This window comes from Hermetia illucens, chromosome 4 (genome assembly GCF_905115235.1).
Source record: "Hermetia illucens chromosome 4, iHerIll2.2.curated.20191125, whole genome shotgun sequence".
Taxonomy (NCBI): Eukaryota; Metazoa; Arthropoda; class Insecta; order Diptera; family Stratiomyidae; genus Hermetia; species Hermetia illucens.
The window spans coordinates 164,306,447-164,328,602 of record NC_051852.1 but is presented as its reverse complement, the minus strand read 5'-3'; the positions used below and the strand labels follow the sequence as shown (position 1 = coordinate 164,328,602).

The 22,156-nt window shown below is 44.0% G+C and overlaps 1 protein-coding gene across 4 annotated transcripts; it reads left to right on the top strand.

Moving 5' to 3' along the window:
• Positions 1–11,129: 11,129 nt before the first annotated feature.
• On the top strand, positions 11,130–19,459 carry LOC119655775. Of its 4 annotated transcripts, none has more exons than XM_038061836.1 (8): positions 11,138–11,223; positions 11,354–11,481; positions 11,844–12,043; positions 12,110–12,166; positions 12,226–12,383; positions 17,256–17,640; positions 18,706–18,858; positions 18,914–19,459. In XM_038061836.1, the coding sequence occupies exons 2-8, from the start codon at positions 11,445–11,447 to the stop codon at positions 19,379–19,381; spliced, it is 1,458 nt and encodes a 485-aa protein (XP_037917764.1). In that variant the 5' UTR covers positions 11,138–11,223; positions 11,354–11,444; the 3' UTR covers positions 19,382–19,459. The 4 variants fall into 4 exon arrangements, with proteins under 4 accessions (XP_037917763.1, XP_037917764.1, XP_037917761.1 ...); XM_038061833.1 differs by having other exon boundaries at positions 11,664–12,043; XM_038061835.1 differs by lacking the exon at positions 12,110–12,166 and having other exon boundaries at positions 11,130–11,223; positions 11,664–12,043.
• Positions 19,460–22,156: the final 2,697 nt, after the last annotated feature.

The following is a 22,156-nucleotide window of genomic DNA, read 5'->3' as shown; positions in this document are numbered from 1 at the left end:
TCAAAATCAAATTTTGTAGGCGAACACAGAAAACAAGTTTGTGCTCAATTTTTTCTAGGAGAACTTTAACTTTAAACAAGGCTCTGCTCTTGGCAGTTCCTCGGCGGATACAGTGGGTGTTCCGCCGGCGGCTGTCGGGGGCCGAGTCTACTCGCACTACCTAGCAGCCGCAGGCTTGAGATGGCTTACAATCTGTGCCAAGTCAAGGAGAATTTGGCCCGCTTATAACATAGCCCGATCACGAGAGCACGAGAGTGCCAGATGCGTGCAAATGCATTCAAGATTACGGCGGTCTGCACGGGGCACTGGCCACATACCTTACAACTCGCATTGCCGAAGCTGCGGAGAAGGAAGGGAAACCCTCATGCACTTTCTCTGCGATTGTCCAGCTCTGGCTAGAGTCAGGCTGCGGACACTGGGTAAACCATTGGGGACCTCAGAGAGATTTCTAGCTGCACGGTGGGAGAGCTACTTTCCTTCGTGAATGCTACGAGCTGGCTCTGAAGATCCGGGCCGGCTGGACTCTGCCTCTCTGCTCCCATAACAACAGTCACGGTCTTAGAAGTTTATGGCATCAAAACGGCGCACCAAAGCGCTAACTGGGCTCCTCGGAGCGGCCACTGATACCTACCTACCTACCCCTAATTTTAAACAGCTAAAACAACGTTTTTTTTTTACAAAAATAGAAGTGGTTATGGAATTACAGCTTTGGCCGCAATGGTGCTGCACGATTGGAGATATTGAATGGTTACCAGTGAAAATTATGCTTGCTCACCTACTATGAATGAATACGAAAGCTAAGGATTTTAACTCTTCAAGTGGTAAGCAGTCACAGGCTTCGAATCCACCAGCAATCAGGCGGCCGAGGCGCGGGTTTCGGAGGCCTCACTAAACTTATGTACCCCTACGGAGAAACCTGTAGAAGGCGTGCTTTCCAACTCAATGGAGAGCTTGCATTTTGTGCCTGACTGGCTTGTCAGAAAGGAAAGTACGGCAACTCTCAAATTGGGAGAAACTGGATATCGGACTACGGCCGCCTGACTAAATTTACCCGTACGTGGAAGAAGCGAAGAATCGAACTTCTGTTACTAAGGAGGGGGTACTACAGGCTGAATCCTGCCTGTCAGAATCCTCTCCTTCACTCTTACCAGGAAAAGCGGAAGAAAGGGAAGCTGGTGACGTGGAGGCTACTGATTTAACGCCGGTATGTGAAAATAAAACTAAGTGGCTCGGACACCGGGAACCTGGGAAGGTTCCGAACTAGCAGCAGAGGAAGACACTGCAGAAGAAGGTGGAGCTCCTTGGAAATGAGCACATGGGCGTGGCTGCAGTGCCAGATGGGGTAATGCCAAGAGAAATCGTACGCAAGGAATCAGAATCCCGATGAGACTTACACTGGACGACTCACATTCTGTGGTGGGCAACGTTTTATTGTGCTCCGCGCTAGGGTCTGCATCCACGTTCAATAGGACCAATGTGCCGGGAGGTGATCAAATCAACGAGAGAGATCTTAAAGAAGCTGGTTCTTTTCATAGGAATACGGACACCAAGGCGGAAATGAAGAGGATGTATGCGCAAGCTGAAGCCTCATTTTTGACCGCTGCCTTGGGAGTTTCCTCCAAGGATGGCAAAATGTAAGAGAGAGACAATTTACCATCTTCTAAGAAGCCTAGATTCAACAATCAAGGTTTTTTCGATGGGCTCCTCCATTTGGATGAGGCTACCTCAAAGTGGCTCCAGCAGGTAACCCCACCTTTGAGTTCTGGCGGTCGGCCCAAGCTCACTATTGTGATGGATTGAAATTCAATCTCCATTTTGAGAGCGAAGAACAATGATGATATTCGACTCACGCAAGATAAAGCAATTTGCGGCATCTTCGGTGTGCTTTCCTACAATGGAGCTTCTTCTTTTTCTTCAGCCTTTGTCCCGTTCACAAGCGGGGTCGGCTCGTTGTGATCGGCTTCGCCATTTGGCTCTATCGAATGCCTGATCTGGGTGCAATCTTGAGGCTTTCAAATCCCCATTCAGCGTATCAAGCCACCGTTGCTTAGGTCTGCCTTTTGGTCGTTTACTATCGACTTCGATGTTCAGACCAATCTTTGCAAGTGAATTCTCGTTTGCACGAATTGCGTGACCATACCATCGAAGACGCCTCTCTCGCAACTTTGCCACGATCGGTGCAACCCCATAACGATCGCGGATATCCTCATTTCGGATGTGATCTAAACGTGTGACGCCACTAGTCCAACGTAGCATCTTCGTCTCCATTACCGCAAGATGCCGTTCATTGTCTTTTATGGTCGGCCAACACTCAGAACCATAGAGAGCGAATGGACGGACGACATTGCAGTAAATTTTAGATTTGAGACGTTCGTTGATACGTCGATCACAAAGGACACCAGTTGTGGGACGCCACTTCATCCAGGTTGCGTTAATGCGTGAAGCAATTTCATAACACAGTCCTCCATTGGCTGATAGCGTTGACCCGAGTTCTGGGCTGCGTGCGGAGAATAGGGTATTTAGTGGCGGAACGCCCGTATGAGTAAATCCTACCTGTTAGTAACTTTTCCTATACCATTTAGGGAACATGCGAAAGAAAGGGAAGCCAAAGACTTGAACGGAACTATCTTGATGCCAGTTTATGTGATCAGATTTATGTAAATCGGACACCGCAAACCAGTGAAGTTGTAAAGTGGAAAACAGATAAATTTTATGCGTGATTAGATAAAATCTTTCATGGATGAGGACATGGGAATCCTCAGAGAAATCAAACACGAGGGGATTGAGTCCCTAGCGGTGTGGTCTGAGGCAAATCTGGTCACACGCCGAATGTGGTATGTTTTCCACTAGAAATTAGATAAGGTTTATGTCGAAAAACATAAAGATTGGTCAAATTAACCTGCAGCAGGCCAAAGTCTCCCCCTATCTGCTGGTGGCGAGACCGACAAACCTGAATGACTGACCCTTCATTTGTCTGGTGCAAGAACCATGAGTTCAATTCAATAGAGTCAGTGGCATGAGATAAGTTAAGGGGGCTAGATCTTTTACAGTGAAAGATCCACAAGACTGAGAGCTTGTGCCCTGAAGTTAGGTCATCTTACAATACCGGATTAATGGTGAGAGGAAAAAACATCACAGTTACCTCTGCTTATTTACCCTATGAAGCTTTGTGCCATCCACCGACGTAAGAATTAAAGAATCTGGTAGCATATGCAGAATCCAGTAGTCTTGAACTCTTAATATGTTGCGATGCGAATGCTCAACATATTTTTTGGAGCAGTAGCAAATGTATTCTCAGAGGGGAGAAGCTGGTCGTAAGACTGCAAATGTACGTTGCACCCTACATTCGTGGGACCGAGAAGAAGTGAATTAATTGTCTGAAAATCTGTATTTTAAAGGTGTTAGAGTTGATTACACGCTGGCGGGGGCTAGACGAGGTATCATTGTGAGATCCCCGATACTTAGAATTCAATTTGACTATTGCAGGCGAACAGTCTGCATTACAAAGACAGAATTCTAGAAAAACGGATTTGACAAAGTTCAATAAACTTCTTGGCCATAGAGTACGGCTCCCTAGGCGACTAAGGACACCTTTGGCGTTTGAAGATGAATTGAAAACTCTAAACTACACACTTCGAGGTCAAAGCGGTAAAACGGTTCCTTGGTGGAACCAGGAATTGCAAAAACTCAGGAAATCAACCAGGCGACTTCTGAATCGTGCTAGTAAAAGCAAAAGAATGAAGATTGGTTAAACTTCCGGAACTCACAGCGTGAAAATAAGAGGCTCGTTAGGTGTTCGAAACGAGACTCCTTTAGAGCGTACTGGGAGGAACTGGAAGGCGGAAGAGAGACTTAAGGCTGCGTAGAGTCCTCTTAAAAGGGATTAGTCGACCAAGACTTAGAAAACGTGATGGCACTTTCATGAACTACAGACTGAAACCACTACAAACCCTCTTAGAAGTACCCCAACCGTGATAATTAGTAAGAGAAGTGGAAGGGGGTGAGTTGACGGTTCCTGGAATCCCTGTAACTGTTGCAAAATGAATTGGAACATCGCGAGAGCGATTGTTTCTAATGAAAAAGTGAGAACTACTATACTGTCCTTTGAATGCATGAATCGTATCTTTCCAGCAATGCTGGAATGGACGTGCGGGCACAGAGCATTGGAAGAGTTATTGGGAGAACTGAATTTAGTTTTCACAATGCCTTTTGATTCTCAGATCCCTATACATCTGTTTGGTAGAAGATATGAAGATATCTTGAAATGAAGAGACAACTGGGACAGATGCGTCTCAGAATATACTGACGTCCTCTACACCGATGGCTCAAAAACGGAGGGTTCTGGAGCAGGAGTTTTCCCATCGAATAAAAATGAGAAGTGGGCTTTTCCCTTGAGATAATACGCAACGATCCGATTCTAAGGGTGACAGCCTGGCTGATTGATGAGCGGTTGAAAGACAGGCGCAACGCAATCTGTGGCGGTAGTTGAGCTGCATGGAGAGCATTGTACTGTCCTTCGATCGCTTGAAAAATCGTTCAGGAATGTAAAAACCGATTGAAATCTGTTTCTAGATTCCCAGTCATTGTGGTATAGAGGGAAATTAAATCTCGGATGCTCAAGCAAAAGAGAGTTGAATTTCCTCCTGGCCTGGAGCGAAACCTGCAATTGGGCTGTCGGTATCGTTGGTTAATGCCACTATCAAAAACTAGGAACAAACTTCCCACAATGGAAGGTGGAAGAGCCTGCCAGAACCAAACACGCATACTGTAAAGTTTACCCTGTCGGAAGACTTGCAGAAGTATTATGGTCACTCTGATTGATCATAAATCACTAGTTGGGCATATGTTCAGAATAAGAATTCTCCAAGATGATAAATGCCCATCCTGTAATGAGGAAGCGGGACCCACAGAACATTTACTATGTGATTGACCCGCCTATGGGCGCATCAGATATCATGATCATGAAGATCTAACCATGAGCGAAGCGGCAACCCTGAGCTAATCGATGGAGAACCTGAGTCTAGAGTCAGATTCACCACTTTTTCAAGTGGGAACCAACCTTATTGGGACTCCCCCAACGGATGAGTCGAAGGAGTTCCCTTTTGTCAACATTCCTGACTGACCCTGAAGAGGGTTTCCGAGCTACCATCCGTTTAGAAAGTGCTTTTTGATGAGGAGCGTAATGGTGCTGAGGTTCTGGGACAACTTGGGAGTCCAGAAGAACCTCAACACTTCCACCTGGATACTACTAGGTAGCAAAGCAGGGAGAAGAGCCATGAGTGGGGAAATTAGGTGCTTAAACTTCCGATATGCTGACTTGCTGTATGGCAATGGAAGTAATAGACCCCGCTCCTGTGGTTTCAAAAGACCTCGAAGCTATCTGGGTTAACGACTTATGTGATGGCGACACCACACGATCACATTGATCTCTGGTAATTTCCTTTATGAGTAGACGAAGTTTCCACTGGAACGTTCATCAGAACTAATATGCCAAAAGTAAAGGCATGGGAATGATAGCAACGCCCGCCATATATGCTGGGGAAGTTGCAACATCAACGCGAGAGGATCGAGACTACTGAAGTATCTGGTAGGAACCGAATTGCAGAAGAGTAATGAACCCACCTTCTTCAACTTGGTCAGGCAAGAGGTCATCGACATCAGGGTGGCATCGCCTGATATTGCGGCTCTTGTCGGAGAGCAAAGAGTATCAAATGATATCACGCTCTCGGATCGCAGGCGCACTGATTTCGTAACGGACATGCATCCACTTCCATCTATTCCATTTCGGAATCCACGTAAGACAGATTGAGCGACGTACAAAACAGCACTGAGCGCCCGAGTTACAATCCCTGGGAGGCGCATCAAATCTATTGCTGGAGTTGAGAAAACAACTCAGATGATCACTACCAGCATGAGAGAAGCTTTCGAAGAGATCTGTCCACTCATGATGCCAAAGAAGGGCAAAATACCATGGTGGAACTCGGATTTAGACAAGGGTGCTCCTCAACGAAGCTCTAAAGTCTGATCCAGCAGCTTGTTGAATTCGGAACAAAGAAGCTCGAAAATCTCTAAAGAAAAGTAAAAGGTCGGCCAAACAATCATCATGGAGATGCTTTTCGAAGAGACCAACTCACTTCAGGCAACCTCAAAGCTAAAGCGAGTCCTTGTTAAAGAACGTAGCCAGCAGTTGGGTTATCTAAATTTATAGACCGGGTGCACACAGAAAGCGATGAGGAAACGGCAAACTATTTGTTTGAAGTGTACTTCCCAGGCAGCATCTAAAATCTCATCTCGGGTCCGACAGACACATACAGGCCTCAACCGGAAGATTGGACTCTGCCATGTAAAGTAGTTTCAGCGGAGCGAGTGAAATGGGCATTTAACTCGTTCTATAGATATAAGTCTGCAGGTCCGGATGGCATTTTTCCTGCTCTAGCAATAGAGGGAATGGGGGGGGGGGCTACACAGTCGGAATATATACCGCGCTTGCCGAGCACACGCTTATATTCCAACCAGCCGGCTAATATGAAGGGAAACCCACCTACACAGACGCAAAAAGCTTCTGGCTGATCATGGAATCGATCCACTGTGTTGGATCCTTCACATGCTGGAGTGGAGAAAGATCCACATATTGGACGGACAAAATTTGAGGCAGGGTGTCTTACGGGGTTGCCCACAGGGAGGATTTCTCTCTCCTTCTGTTATGACTCCTGGTAATGGACACATTCCTATGGGTCCTGGAGGGCACAAAAGTCTTTGCACAAACATTTACTGACAATCTGGCCCTAATGATTATCGGCAAGTTTGCGGGCACAGTATGATATGGTGCTTCCTATCTAGGATCAATACTAAAAATTCTGCAAATTGCTTTGGGGCGATAGGTAAAACCTCGGGACTTTCACTAAAACGGATTCATTGGATGTATACATCTATAATGAAACCCATTTTGATGTATGCCTGCATCGTCTGGAGCAATGGGTAGCACGTCGGCCGTGGCATTCGAAGCTATCCTGAATTTACCCCCAATCCATTTTGAGGTAAAACGGAAAGCAGCTAACGACGCATATAGGCTTCATACTATTGGCATGTGGAAAGGCGGCCAATCATATAGTTATGCGTCCATCTGGACATTTCTTGGCAAACATCAGGTGGCTCTGATGCTCGCCGATCATATGATTTCCAGATTCGTCTTCGAAAAGACATATTCTATCGTAATCATCAAATAATAGAGGAGAAGGTCTAAATGTGGCCCCCCTTTTGTTTTTCGAGCATGAAAAGAAAAATGAAGATCGGCATGTCAAGTTTCATGTGCTATGCATTTCAATATTCTCCTGGTCATTGATTCGTAAGGAAAAAACATGATAAAATTCCATATATTTTTAACAAAATCGTATATTTCGACGTATCCAAAATTTTGGTTTTGATGTAAAGTGTGGGTAATATGGCACCCAGGGGGCCATATTGGAACTATGAAAAATTCTTTAAAAAATATTCTCCAAAACTTAACAATTAAGTAAAAAAAAAAAAAAAAATAAATTACCTTCTTCTCTTAAAATTAAGTAAATCCATTAATAAAAAAATAATAATGAACATAATAAAAACGAAATCAAGATAAAATACATATAAAATAAAGTTATCGGCAAAAATCGCAAATATAATAATCGCCTTCGTTTCCCGCACAAACGCAATGAGCCCATAAATTGCATCCCTGGCATTGAATCCACTCCTTCCCTTGTTGGTCATTTGAATACCTTGCATCACAAAATAAGCATTCTGCATCTAAGCTCGTTGGTATTTTATCATTTGAAGGTCCTTCGTCGAAGCTGTCGGATTGTGTGTCTAAATGATTTTCATCTGAGACAGTGGTTTTCCCTCCACGGCTACGACTTTGGATATTGTCAGGATTCTGATTTCCATCTGAAGCACTTGATGTACCTGCCAGGTGTGTTCTATATGCAGAAGGAGTGAGTACTTTTGGTGTGGTACGTTTTCGCCCTCAATTCGAAGTTTTATTTTTAGGTTTTGGTATTGGTTGAATAATTTCTGGTGAAACTATGATGTTTAACTGATGATGCAACAACTCATCTCTTTGAGATGCAGTCAAATTTTCCTGTGTGTTGCTCCCTGGGCGGTTTTCGGAAGTGTTTTCATCGTTATAAACTTGAGCTTCTGCTAAAAAAACTGCGTCAGAAAAAATCTGCGGATTAAAGGGGTAGATTCCGGTGACGCGAAATCCATTTGCAGCGATTTCTCCTGTTGAGCTTCGTAGATAGGCTCGACCAAACAATTCGGCGATATCGTAGGGTTTAAGCAACCGATCGGAATGCAACAAGAAATTTCGGATTTCTTCACTATAATAGGTTTTTAGTGTCCCCATAAAGGTTTTATCCAGGGGCTGCAATTTATGCGTGGTGTGAGGTGGTAGAGTAACTATTGTTATATAGTTCTCATGAGCTAACTCCAGAAGTTCAATGTTACGAGTGTGGCTGTAATGCCCGTCGAGTATTAACAGTACAGGCGACTCCTTAGTTGGATTTGTTTTAGAAAGAAAATGACGAAACCAATCGGTGAATAAATTCGTTTGAATCCAGCCGGATGGGTGGACTTTGCCGATAGCACCATGCGGAGCTCCTTTCATAAGTATATCGGAATAATTTGTTCTGGGGAAAATCATCATGGGTGGTATAAAAAACCCGGAAACATTCATACAGCAAACCACGGTCATCAATGATCCTCGTTCCGCAGCAGTTAAAGCACCTATTTGTTTTTTGCCTTTCTTCCCAATTATTTGAGGAACTTTAGATTGAACGATTGTCAGCCCGGTCTCGTCAACGTTGAAAATGCAATCAGGAGGGTATCGAATTTTTTCCATTTCTGCCTTCAAAATCTCAAAAAATTCCTTTACTGCCTCACGGTTAAAGCCTTGAACACGGGCAAAAGATGTTCCTAATGGTTTCCTTAAAGAAGGTTCGTGTTTGTGTCTTCGTAGAAAAAGGTCTAACCACGAACGCCCTGCTATTTCCTTTGTAAAATTGTTGAGTTTGTTATTTTTCAAAGCTAACTGATAGGCCATTCGCCGAACATCTATTCGTGTTAGACCATAGTATTTCGCTTCCATTAGAAGAATATACTCCACGAGTTTCTTTTCTATATTAGGTGGAATACAGTTTTCCTGCCTAGCGGTTTTTCAACAATTTTTTCAGACTCTCCTAGATCGTGCACCAACCTTCTTAATGTAGTCCTCGGTACGCCAAATATTTTTACGGCTTTTTTGTAACCCATCGTCTTACTCCTGACTGCACCTATAGCTTTTTTCATTTGTTCCGGGTCCCATGTTTTCCTCTTTTTGGCTACGGTTAACATAATGCTGTTCCGGGGCATCTATAGGAAACAATACAGCAATCTTTAATACTTTTGTGTTTCAAACATCGATTATGGCCCCCGGAGGCCATAATCGAAACCGAACGGGGGGCCATATTAGACTTATGCAATCACAGAAAAAAAAAGCAAAAAATAAAACGAAAAGTAAGCCGTGCTTCAGCATTACCTTGATATGTAATACTGCTGAACCTGTAAAAACTTTTTAGCACAAAACACCATTTAAACATGCCACATTTACAGGAATACCGACAACAAATATCTTCTTGGAAGAAAGTTAGAAGAACACAAAGAACAGAAACTAGAATTTGTCTCTACCATTTGTCATTTAAATGACATATGGATACATGAAAAAACAGCTGTTAAGATTGTGGTTGTTGCACAGTGGCGTTTTTATCTGTGGCTGTTTTGTGTCGCGTAGAATCGTAGGGGGCCAAAATACCAGCAGGGGCCAAATTTAGACCTTCTCCTCTAATAATTTTCACCGACGGGTTAGTCATGAAAAACGGATCGGGTGCAGGGGTGTTCTCGGAGGCTTTTAAATCCTTATCCAGTGTGTCAAGCTACCGTTTTTCGGCCAGCTTTTTGGACGTCTACAATCGACTTCGATGTTCAGATCAATCTTGGCATGTCTGCGCATTCTCTGTCTCTAGAGATGTTCTCAGATTCGCGAAAGCCTTCGAACGCCGTTGGCGAGAGATCGATAATAGGCGATCTCCGGGGATAGTACAATGGGTCTAGCAAAGGTCTGAGTGCTTGGAATTGTGGCTCCTCCCACTATACTAAGCTAACTATTATAACTAACTCCAGTCTTGACGCTCGCCTGCTCTACTTTTTTTGAAGAAGTCATAGATTCTAGGCCCCATAAGTCTACGGTGCAGCTGGTCTTGGTGTTGAATATATCCTTCGTCCTTAAGATACCTTTGATTGCCTTAGAGAAGGTATTTTTCTAATAATCCCGATAATAGCTGATTCCCTCCAGGACTGGAGTTTTGTCGGTGCTCGACATGAATGGAAAAAGGGGATACCAAGTGAGCGCAGGTAAATTTACACCTCAGATCCGACTGTTTTCTCCCCGGAGTCAGATTTTTTCTCTACGGCCCTGGCTACTAGGTACTCATTATCTTTCAGGTAGAAGGAGAATTAGATCAATGAATACCTCAGATCTATTCTAGGTCATATCACAGACGTTAGATCGGGTGAGTGACATGTGATTGAATTTGGCACTCAACCTAGGCTGCAATATTATTCACAATCATATTTTGTAAGATATTGTTCTTGGGCGCCAATCCACAAATTGTCGTCATAATAAAAAATATAGTTTTAAAAACAAAACAATCCTTCGTTGCTAGAGCATAGCTAAGGCATGACTTTTTGTCGTGGGTCTTTGATTTCGTTTACCTTCACCCATTAATTAAACTAAACACATTCCGATAATGAGAAGAAAATCTCTAAAAAGACAAAATTCTGAGAGTAATTGAGTGTCTTCCAGAATTTTTGATAACAGCATCACTAATTGAGCAAAATACTTTGCTGTACCTCAGCGTATATTAGCCATGATAAGCGACCCAAGCCAAGCAGAAATTATACTTTATTATCAACAAATACTTGGACGCAATGATCTCTTGTATTATCATCTTTTTAGGGGAGATGGGGGCTTTTTTAGGTAGTTTCGACTGGTGTTGTGAAGGGTCATCCATGGGGGGCCAACCCCTTATTAAACTAATAGCATAGCACCCTCTGGGTCTTCAGTGGGATTCCGGAAGTTTTCAAAGGTAGAAGGCGTGGCTGATTAGAGTGGTAAAGATAAATCTTGGAATAGTGACGTTCTGGACCCAGTTGGGGGTAAGTCGCTGAGTTCTTTTTGGATCATGGTTGCCATATCAGTCCTCAAGCCAAAGCTTCCATCTTTACTCTACACAGAGTCATTGCAATATTTTTCACTAGCCTGGATTACATTGTATGTATGATTTAGCCGAGATTACAAACGGTGCAGCTGTAACGAACTCGAGGAGTGGTCAAGTGTTTGGGCTGTGGTGTGAGGAGTGGAGTGAAAACAGGCAAAAATGAGGTGTCGCTACATCGACGCGAGGAGTGACGAAGGTGAGATGTAGTGTACATGAGAGCATGCAAAAATCCAGTGCAATTTAGGGAAATGGGGAAGACGGGTGCGTCCGATCCGACATAATCAAAAAATCCATTTACTTATCTACGCTATTAATGTATAATTTATATATTTTTTTCTTTTGGTTCCTCTCTTCTTTGTGACATCGAACCTATCTAAGTTTTAATGTTTAATGCGAGAGTAACTCACCGATGCAAGTTGTTTTCGTTGTTTTCTTGGTGCTTTCCAATAACAAAAACATTGTCTGATATCGTTATGAACCATGACAACGATATACTGTACGATTCGATTGGACACAATAATGGAAATCGTGGAATATCTGTTACACCGTCTACATCAGATGATGCGGATCGTCCTTTGCAACAGCAATCTCCAAACAATTTTCATGATCGTCAACATTTATATCAACATCAGCATCCTGCACAGTCTTGCTCTTCACGTGGAAGTAGCAATAATAATGCCGAAAATTTTGGTGTATCCCGTCAAAACTTGGTATCGTCAATTCCGACGTTGGATTACGACAGTATGACCGATGTTGTGGTGAGTATAGTTTTCATAGACAAGATCCTATGCTAGCATAGTTGGTAGCCACTTGATATTCTCTAGATTGACGACATTGCTGACGAACCGACTTCTGCCATTTTGGACTATTGCAAAAGAAAGGTACCAACGATAGCTGGTCCCCCGTGAATATTGCTTCTTAATACGCTTCATATTTTCAGTTCTTGCGTCCATACGTTCAGATACTGGGATTGGTCGGCATTAGACCCATGTCCGTGGATACAACTGCCTTTCAGGCTTTCATAAGTCATCTGCAAACAGTCATCATTTTTACGTTGCTCTGCATTGGCTACTTCCTCCAATATTTTGCATCATTCCGGTAAGTACAAGATTTTGCTATGTTACCTTTTTGGGGTACTATTTTTATGCCCCTAAGATTGCTACCGTTTGAATTAAAGTTTCTTTTTTTATTAGATACAAATACTCTATTTGTTTATGTTTAGTGTGATTTCTTAAGGCTTTTGGCTTACTATACAGAATAGCATTTTCATTTTGGGGTGAACTTACACTTGTAGGGCTAGGTGGAGAGCAATTTACTCTCACATTCTTGGTCCACGGACCCCTTGTTTTGGGCATAGCACCCAAGTGCAGGGGAAAATCGGTTTACCGAGCTCGAGTCAACTGAAACCCGCGTTAACCAAAATACAATGCATGATCATCGCAATTGGAGTAGGCTGGACTTCCTGCTGTTTGTTTATAGTTCCCCCCGACTAACCATATTCCCGCCTACGTGTTCCAGTATCAAATGTTTTCCAATGGAGATTTGAGGCACTACGAAGCTTGACCATCTGCTTCAATTGCCTTAGACTAGGCCACCCGTCTTAAGAGTGTTCAGGAGGTGGAGGTGGCTCCTGTTATTGCGGCAACCAGCATCATGCGGTATTCTGCAGCACCCCATGACTGGTTCAACATTAGTCTTCCGTGCGGAAATTCTCCTCTCTCCTGCAGCAGCTGAACATTTCAAGGAGTTCATTCACGTAGAATATGCCCCGTGGATTCCGCTTCCACATTACAGAAGGGACACGCATCATCTTGAAAAAATTCTATTCTGAACATATATGTTTTCAGCTAGTGAATTATGACCTGTCACAATGCCTACAATACTCCTGCAAGGTCTCCTGTTTCCGGTAAACTTTGCGGTATGCATGTTTCGTTCTGGCTTAACAAATCACTTGCTTCAACAATTGAAACCACAAAACGACTGCCACCAATGTATGTCGACAAGTCAAAAAAATCACGTGCATTAAAGGATAGTGCGCCAAATGCTATACCAATTTTTTACAGAGCACAAAAAAGTGCATGAATGTCTTCGCAACTATCTGAAGAATGGAGTTCACTTTCCATGTGCTAATCTCATATAGCAACGCAGAAAGAACATTAGCACAAAACAATCTTAACTTGACCTTAGTGTTGAGATGACTGCATTTCCAGATTTTAGTGAAGGCAGCGAATGCGTCGAGCGACATCTAGTTTGGTGCCGCCATTGGCAGAAACCACGCTTCCTAGATATACAAATTGATCGAGGTTTTCGATGCTCTGCCCATTGATGCAGATGGGGAGAATGTGATGACCCGTCAGACTTAGAACCTTGGTTTCGTTAGCGTTTATCTTCCCTCCAACTCTACTTGCCTCTCTTTCCAAATCCAGAGCCATTTAGCCGAGGTTCATGACCCGGCGGGAGAGCAAACAAATGTTATCCGCGTAGTCGAGGTGTTTGACGAAAGATGTCATCGTCCATTGAATCTACGTCCTCCAGAGAGCCAAAAGCATCCCGCACTCCGGATCTGCTCCGTTCTTCCCCAACCTTGACAGACCCTCGTCTGTTCGTGTCTCTCAGCCTAGCCCTCTGCCCAATGCCAACTGGACCGCCCGTTTCTCACTGACCCTGTCTTTCGCCGCAGTGGCCAAGGGTCGAGCAAGATCCGAAAACCTTAGCTCTTCATCGCCTCCACATTCTTCCATTCCCAGGGGCTTCTTCATGGAAGCCACGTCCCTATTACATATGTCATTCCCCTCTCTGTGGAACATAATCTCTAACTTCTACCGCAACTATCTCCGTCTCCCCCCTGAAGGCAAACCCAAAGCGTACTTACAATTCCTCTTCAAATGGTTAGACAATCAAAATCGCGGTCAGTTTCGAAACCTTCATCCGTGGCGGTGACATCAACGCGAAGCAAGTATTTTGGGACGACTCAGTTAACAACGAAAACGGCAAAGTGCTTTTGGATTGGTTTCAGTCAAACCTATTCCTTAGCGCGGAGATTATTAACGTTGGAGTGCTCTCTGCATCTATAGCAAATACTCCCGTCACTCCAGCATCCACATAATAGCATATCCTGCAATCTTACAAACTCGGATGACCACCACTCTAATGTTGAGCTGGATGCATACATCTGGAAAGTCAACTCTGCCTTCGAAACTACAATTGACAAACACACTCCAGTTAAAGAACCTGATTACTACAAACACGGGTGCCTTTCCCTCTCAATCCTCCTCTTAGTCCGCGATAGAAACAGAGTACTGCAGCGCAGGTAACGATTATTTCACCGGTTATGGAATAGATGTAACGCTGACTACCGTTTTCTCTTCGAGATCATCAAAAACCTGTCCAGCATAATCAATGGAGCTATTCGGTCCGAACGGAATGCATCTTGTTTTCTCAATAATTAATCGATTGGCTGGAAGAAAAAATATTCTCTTAACATCAACCATTACCCGATATATATAGGTAACCTCCAGTTTCACTCCCCTGAGAAAAAAATATGCGCTTGCGTAGACTACTTCAGCCATTTATTCAGAGCCAAATCGCCAGCCCGCCACTACTATCAACGATAAACGGTTGAGCTTGGAAGGGTCTTACCTTTGCCCCTTTTCCCCCAGCTGCCCGGCTAATATAGTCAGAATAGACCCGTTCGCCTCCTTCTTTCCCTCCCTAGAAAAAGTCGAACTTGCAATCACCCGGTCGTACAATAAAAAATCTTCGAACCCGACGGCATCTCTAAGTTTGTCCTGCGGAAGTGTGTGCCTACCGTAAGTGAAAGTCTCGCCTGAACAACGGACACTTGCCGGTATGATGAAAATCAGCCCTTCTTATACCTATGCCTAAGAAGGGGCGCTCGGGCGACCTCAAAGATATGAGGCCTATCTCTCTTCTTTCCAATATTGGAGAAATCTTCGAACGTATCCTACTAAGTCATCTCAATAGACACTACTCCCCTATCATTTCACTTAATCAATTCGGCTTCGAAAACCTGAGATCCACCGAGCAGGCATTCCTGTATTTGCAAGACCATATCTTCAATCACCTGAAAAATATGCAGTGGACCGTAGCCTGCGCCTTAGACCTCGAAAAGGCATATGATTCAGTTTGGAAAGAAGGCTTGCTCTACAAACTAATTCAGTCCAATTGCTCCTCCCCTTATTCAAAATCCTCGAAGACTTCATCTCCCTTAAACTTATCCCCCACGCCAACGGCAACTCAGGCAGCCCTTTTCCCCAACGACAATACTCCTTCCGCATCAGGAGGGATCCTCTTCGCTGATGATATCATTGTATATGCTAGCGGACTCAGACCCTCGCTAGTCTCTCTCAAACTCCTAACTAATAGGGTCATCGCGTATTTCAACCGGTGGGTCCTCATCGTTAATTCCCTTAAGTCTGAAGTTATTTGCTTCAAAAACCCCTGCGGGAAGAGCCACTGGCGCACAGGGCCAGAAAGTAAAAACCTCTATTTACGCATTGCCAACCACACGCTCAAGCCAAAACCAAACATTAAATACCTGGAAATGTCTGTCAACAAAAAACTTAAATCTAATCCTCAGTCAGATCTGCTATTGCCAATGGTTCTAAGGCCTCAGCTGCCTTAAAAAATCTCCTATCCTGACCTATAGTTTCCCAATACTAGGGGTTACTAGTCATCTAATGTAGCAGAAGCCCTCCAACGCTTCGAAAGGACGATACTCAGGAAATGCATGGCCAAATACAGAATCAAACTGTCGCGCGTCAGACTGAAGAAATGGCTGTTCCACCCAAACCCACTGATAAAAAATCTTGTTACGTGCAATGCCTCGTTACGCACAGAGGTACTGCGTGTCAGAGTTGGCTCTCCTCTCGGACAGTAATTTTCCTCGCTCATTCCTATCCACCGGTGTCTAAAAACTGCCATTTTCTCGTACTATTTTGTGTTGTTTTGTGTTATGTTTGTTTAGTTCTAAGTTATAAATTATTCTTAGGTTTAAGTGTGTGGCGATCCTCGTAGGCGATCGGTTCACTATCCTTTTTTTAGAACGATATGTAGTGGAGAGGCCAATGCGCAATCAGATGGACGAGGTTTCCCCAGCTTCACCATGACCTCACAATCCTTTTTAGTAGCTTTCAAGAAGAGTGTATACAAAAGGAGCAAATCCAGGGGCAAAGGAGCACGGAATCTCATTGTGTACCTTTCGGGTAGGGCCCGTGACCCATGTAGTTAATATATCAGTGTATTGATGTCGCCTAGATGGTTTTTTTGTACGTGTCTCCCTAACCTATCGCAGCACGAAAGGGATACATCCGAAAGATTGATCCTGGATGCCTCTATTTATTTGCTCGTCACTTCCTAGGAGAGCAAACATGGATCAATTGCCCAGAACGTTGCGCGTGTTTATTTCCACCAGGTCCAATCCCTCTATAAGGGATTTTCAAGCATTATTCTCTCAGTGATTCCATTAAAATCGATTACCATTTATCCGAAATAGATCTTTAAAGAAGCTCTGCCTTTGGTTTCCGCTGGGATTTGGGAAGCCATAAACAGCTGAACAATGTCTATTGTTATGATAGATGCTGCCACCTGCTCGCAGCAATTTGCAGCCATGTGTTCACAAGCATGTGGGCGCACACCGATGCACTGCATCACATATACAGCATTAACCGCAGCCTTTATAAGAGGAATTTTTGACGCGCAACTCCCATCGCGGTCAAAAATGTGCGATGATTTTATGTCACCCTTAAATTTCAAAGAATGCGCTAGGAGTTGGATCGTGCTTTCTGCACGACGGGTAGTGAGGTGAGGTGGCGTTGATTCACAATTATCAATTGGCCGGCATTCAGGACGTGTTATCTTTCAATCATATTTCCAACACTAAATCTAAAGCTTAAACTATATTTAGGTCTTTGAATTTCGGTCATCAACAAATTTTCCTTAATTTACTAGACGTGACCGTGGCTTCAATCACAGTAGAGGAATCGAAAAAACCGTAACCATTGAACGAAGCGGATACAAAGAAGCCTACGATTGTGGCGAGCTACTTTTCGTCTATATAATTCCGGCTACATTACATGTATGTGGATTCATGTCTGCCGTCTGGGTTTTCCGTATGGCAGATAATGAGCAGTTGCAGAATTTGGTGGAGCGAGTATTCCTCATGTCGAATGCACCGAGGAAACTTTGCATAGCATTGTGGATGTTTGTTTTAGGTGGATCCGTTTGGATTGGATTCCTTTGTGCCTATGTGGTCTTATTGAGTAACGCCCAATCGAATCAAATGAACATACAATGGTATGAGAACCCGAATACTACGGTGCAAGCAGTGGTTAAGGTAAGTTTTAGTGAAGGCTTTACTTATCTACATAGTATAGCCATAAGTTCTGTCAGTCGATGCGTATAACGAGAAATGTTAGACCACCGAAACTGGTAAGACTGCATATGGACAGTACCTAACCATGCTCCACTTTCGTCAGACTTTCAGGTTCCGAAGGTCAGTAGTGCGTGAACGACAACACGATGAAGTTCGGTAACTACGAAAAAAGAATCACGACTATTGCGTTGCACCAATGTGGAAATACGTCAAAAAAGATTCATAGTAGCTGCCGGTAAATGAACGACATTAGCTCGATACCGCGAAACAGCTGATGTGGTTGACAGGACGCGGGAGGGGTGGCCGCGCTCCGTACGTCGCCCGAATGTCGTGCATGCTGTTCGTGAGCGTATTCGTCGCAATCCTCTCCGCAAGCAGAAACGAATGTCAGCGGAAATGGGCGTTTCAATTCGAAGTATGAGTCGTATTTTATGAGAAGATTTCGGCCTCGGTGAGTACCGGCGGTGCGTTAGCCATATGTTAACGCTAAAACTGAAGGAAATACGGTGAACTCGGCGTGCTGCTCTTCTGAAACGATTTTCCGGTAAAAACTATCGCAACATTCTACTTTCTGATAAACAAATTTTTACCATCGAAGAAAAATTCAACCGACAAAATGATCGAAAATATGCTGGGCCTCAGGCAGCCCACATTTGAATCCTCTGGACTACAGCTTTTGGGCTAAGTAAGAGGAGACTGCCTGCGATCGAACTTACACCGATTTGGAGAGTTTGAAGGCTTGAATTATGTGTGCAGCTCGAAAAATGCTGCTTCATACCGTGCGTGAAGCGATCGATGCATGGTCTCGTAGACTTCGGGCCTGTATTGCTGCTAGCGGCGGCCATTTTGAGTATTTATGTTATCGTTTGAAAGCTTTATGTTTCCCTTTTCTAATGGTGTACTTTTCGATTGATTTGGTTTATTACTTCGTGAGAAATGAAGATTTGTGTAACTGACAGAACTTATGGCTATACTATGTAAATGTAAAGACTGAATATGCTGTAAAGTTTTCTACCTTCTCCTTAGGTGTCGCTGATTTCGACGATTTTTGTTCACGACCTAGTCCAAATGATAATTTTAATCAGTTACTGCATTGAATGCTACCTTCTAAAGCTTCACCTGTACAATCTAAAAGACAAATTAATTCAGCACACAATCGAAACTTTGGATTGGATGAGGGTAAGTATTTGTTGTTAAATCATTTCTCCTATGACCTTTCGCCCTTGTTTGCCAGGAAGTGCTTGAGTTCCGCAAACTCCTAAGTCATTTGAATCAGAAAGTGGCAACACCGATTTGCTTCTTCACCGTCTTGAATCTTTGCTATGCTTTCGCTGGACTAATCTATCTCTTCAGGAATTACGATTTTCAAGGTCCTGTTAAGATTTTCAGTTTAAGTATCGCGAATTTAATGATGTGGCTAATCCTTGGTCTTGCACCATTTTTCGCAGCAGCATCGGTGACTCGAGCTTGTAAGGTGACGCAGGCCAGTGGACACCAGATTCGAGTTAGGCCGTTCGTTTATCATAATACACCATCCGAGGACCTGGATTCAACTTTAATGTTTGCATCATCTCTCAACATGTCAGCGAAACTGTACAGAATGCCAATTTTTATTAGTTACTTATGTTTTTCAATTTTGATTGTTTCACTTGTGATATTAACACTTGGCATGTGCATGAATGTTTCCTTGGGATTTATTTGAGGAATCAAATTATGAGATACCAAGAAGATGGAAGATGCGGAAAGGATTTTGATCAAATACAGACAAATTTCTAATATTAAAATTATGAGTATTTTGTTCTACAAATATTTATTTAGTTTGTTTTAAATGCTTCCAAATTATTTCGATATTTATTTATTGATGTGTTTAAAGAATCGATGAAAAATATTTCTTTTAAATGTGTTTTATGAAAGTATCAATAAATAACCCTCACCAAAATTGAATTCTTTCTATAGTCCACTGTCCTTACACTTGATATTGTTCAGAGTAAGAACTAAACCCAAGAGATTCGCCCGAGCGCATTGTAAAGATTGTACGACGGAAAAAAAGCATTGCGCACGATCAACAGTCTTCGGTACAGACGCGAGAAAAATTGCGGGCATAAAGTCTGGTTTTAGTGCCGTGTAAGTACTGCGGTGCATTGGTGTGCGGTTACGTGGTTGCGAGCACATGGCTGAGAGCACAGCTGTTTATGATTTGCCACATGGGATGGGGAAACACGCATAAGAAAACCATCTAGGCATCATCGACATACCAATACATAAACTACACGGGGCACGGGCCAGTTAACTACTTTGTCCTTACTCCACGAATATGCAATGACACTCCGTGCCCCCAAAATACTTGATTTGCTCCTCCTGCTGAGGAGAGACTTGCCAAAATGCAGGTTGGCGTTTTGCCTATTGATTACGGAAAAGACATCATCCACATATCTTATCCAGAATGGAGGAATTGTTCTCTCTTTTTAACGTTTTGTGTTAACACAAAACCTTATTAAAATCGGTTTACTGTCTGTCTGTCTGTCTGTCTGTCTTTTTTTTTTTTTTTTTGAGGAGGTGGAAATCTTCAAAAGACTCTGGCCTGGGCACGCCAGAGTGTGGGATTTTTACCCACTAAAACCACCCCCGACTCCCCCCCTACCCCGTGGGACCACCTTTAGGTACTATATCACGGGGCGGAATTAGCTTACTTTAGCTAGATCTCCTTCCGTCTACCCGCGGGGTTCGTAACCGCGTCTTCCTCACTTCTTCTGTTTTTCGCAGTTTTTCCTGGATTACAGCGATCATGGAATTGATCGCATCCCAGTCTTCCTGACAGGCTACCATTCTTCGGACAAAATTTTCCGGTGATAGCACTTCACCTAAAGTTTCCTCCAGGTTCTTCCTTTCTTCCACGAACCTAGGGCACTGGAAGAAAACGTGCGCCGGGTCCTCTGGGACCCCGCAGTTTGGACAATTAGGCGAGGTGTCCAATTTAAACCTGTACAGGTATTGACGGTATCCTCCATGGCCGGTGAGAAACTGGGTGAGATTATAATTGATCTCCCCATGCTTTCTCTCCAGCCACTCCCCGATGGAAGGGATCAACCTGTAAGTCCAACGACCCTTTTCTGACTGGTCCCATCGCTGTTGCCACCTGCTTATGGATCTCTCCCTTTCGGCTTTTTTCACCTGAGATAAGGGAGAGATGGACCTGGTGTTATAAATGTTCATCATTTCGGTTGCCAGGATGTCAATCGGCATCATTCCCGAGATGACGAACGCTGCATCGTCTGAGACGGTCCTGAAGGCAGAACACACCCTTAGGGATGTTCTTCTGTAGACCGCATTCAGTTTATGTGTATTGCCTAAAACCTGCAGTGCTTTTCCCCAAACTGGGACTGCATACAGCATGATAGAGCTCACCACCCTGGCTATGAGCAGCCTGCAAGTATGCCGCGAGTTTACTACGTTTGGCATCATCCTTGCCAGAGTCATACTCGTGGTGGATGCTCTTTTACAAGTATGCTTTATGTGCTGCTTAAAATTAAGTCCTCCGTCTATCATCACCCCCAAGTATTTGATGGCCGGCTTGGAAGTGATGATACGATTCCCGATTCTAATGCAGGCGTAATTTCTTTTGCGGCGCTTAGTGATGAGGACCGTTTCCGTCTTTTCCTCCGCGAGTGCCAGTCCAGCACTCTCTAACCAAGCCTTAATAACACTGATTGCTTCGCTTGAGTACAACTCAGCATCTTCGAGATGCTTTGCGACCACAACCAGTGCTATATCATCGGCGTAACCCACCGCCGTAGCCTCCTCCGGAACCGGAAGGTTGAGCACATCATTATACATGATGTTCCACAGTAGTGGGCCCAGTACAGAGCCCTGGGGGACACCCGCGGAGACAACGTACTCTTTGGATCCTCACATCTAGGGTCACCACCACGCAATATTTGCTGGTACAATCCCTTCTGTGAATTGCATTTTCGGCCAATCCAGCAACGATTTTGTTGGCATCGATGGTTGATCTGGCTTTACGGAACCCATACTGCCTATCTGAAAAGCCCCCTTGGCTCTCGGTGACTGGAAGTAATCTATTATAAATGACCCGCTCCAACATTTTCCCCATAGTGTCTAGAAGACATATGGGTCTATAGGAGGACGGTTCACCTGGAGGTTTGCCAGCCTTAGGCAACAGTACCAGCTTCTGCCGCTTCCATGGTGCAGGAAAAATACCCTCCGACATGCACGTTTCAAACAGCTCCGCGAACATATCCGGTCTACTTTTGACGGCAAGTTTGAGAGCCTTATTCGGTATGCCGTCAAGACCCGGGGCTTTACTGTCGCCTATTCGACTGCAGATCTCTAGCAGCTCGTCCCTGGTGACTGGTGGAATCGGCGTCACATTCAGGGGGCGCTGGAAGGTGTCAGCACCCCCCTCCTGCTGGGGAAATAGCCCCTGGATTATTTTCAACAAGAGCATAGGGCACATGAT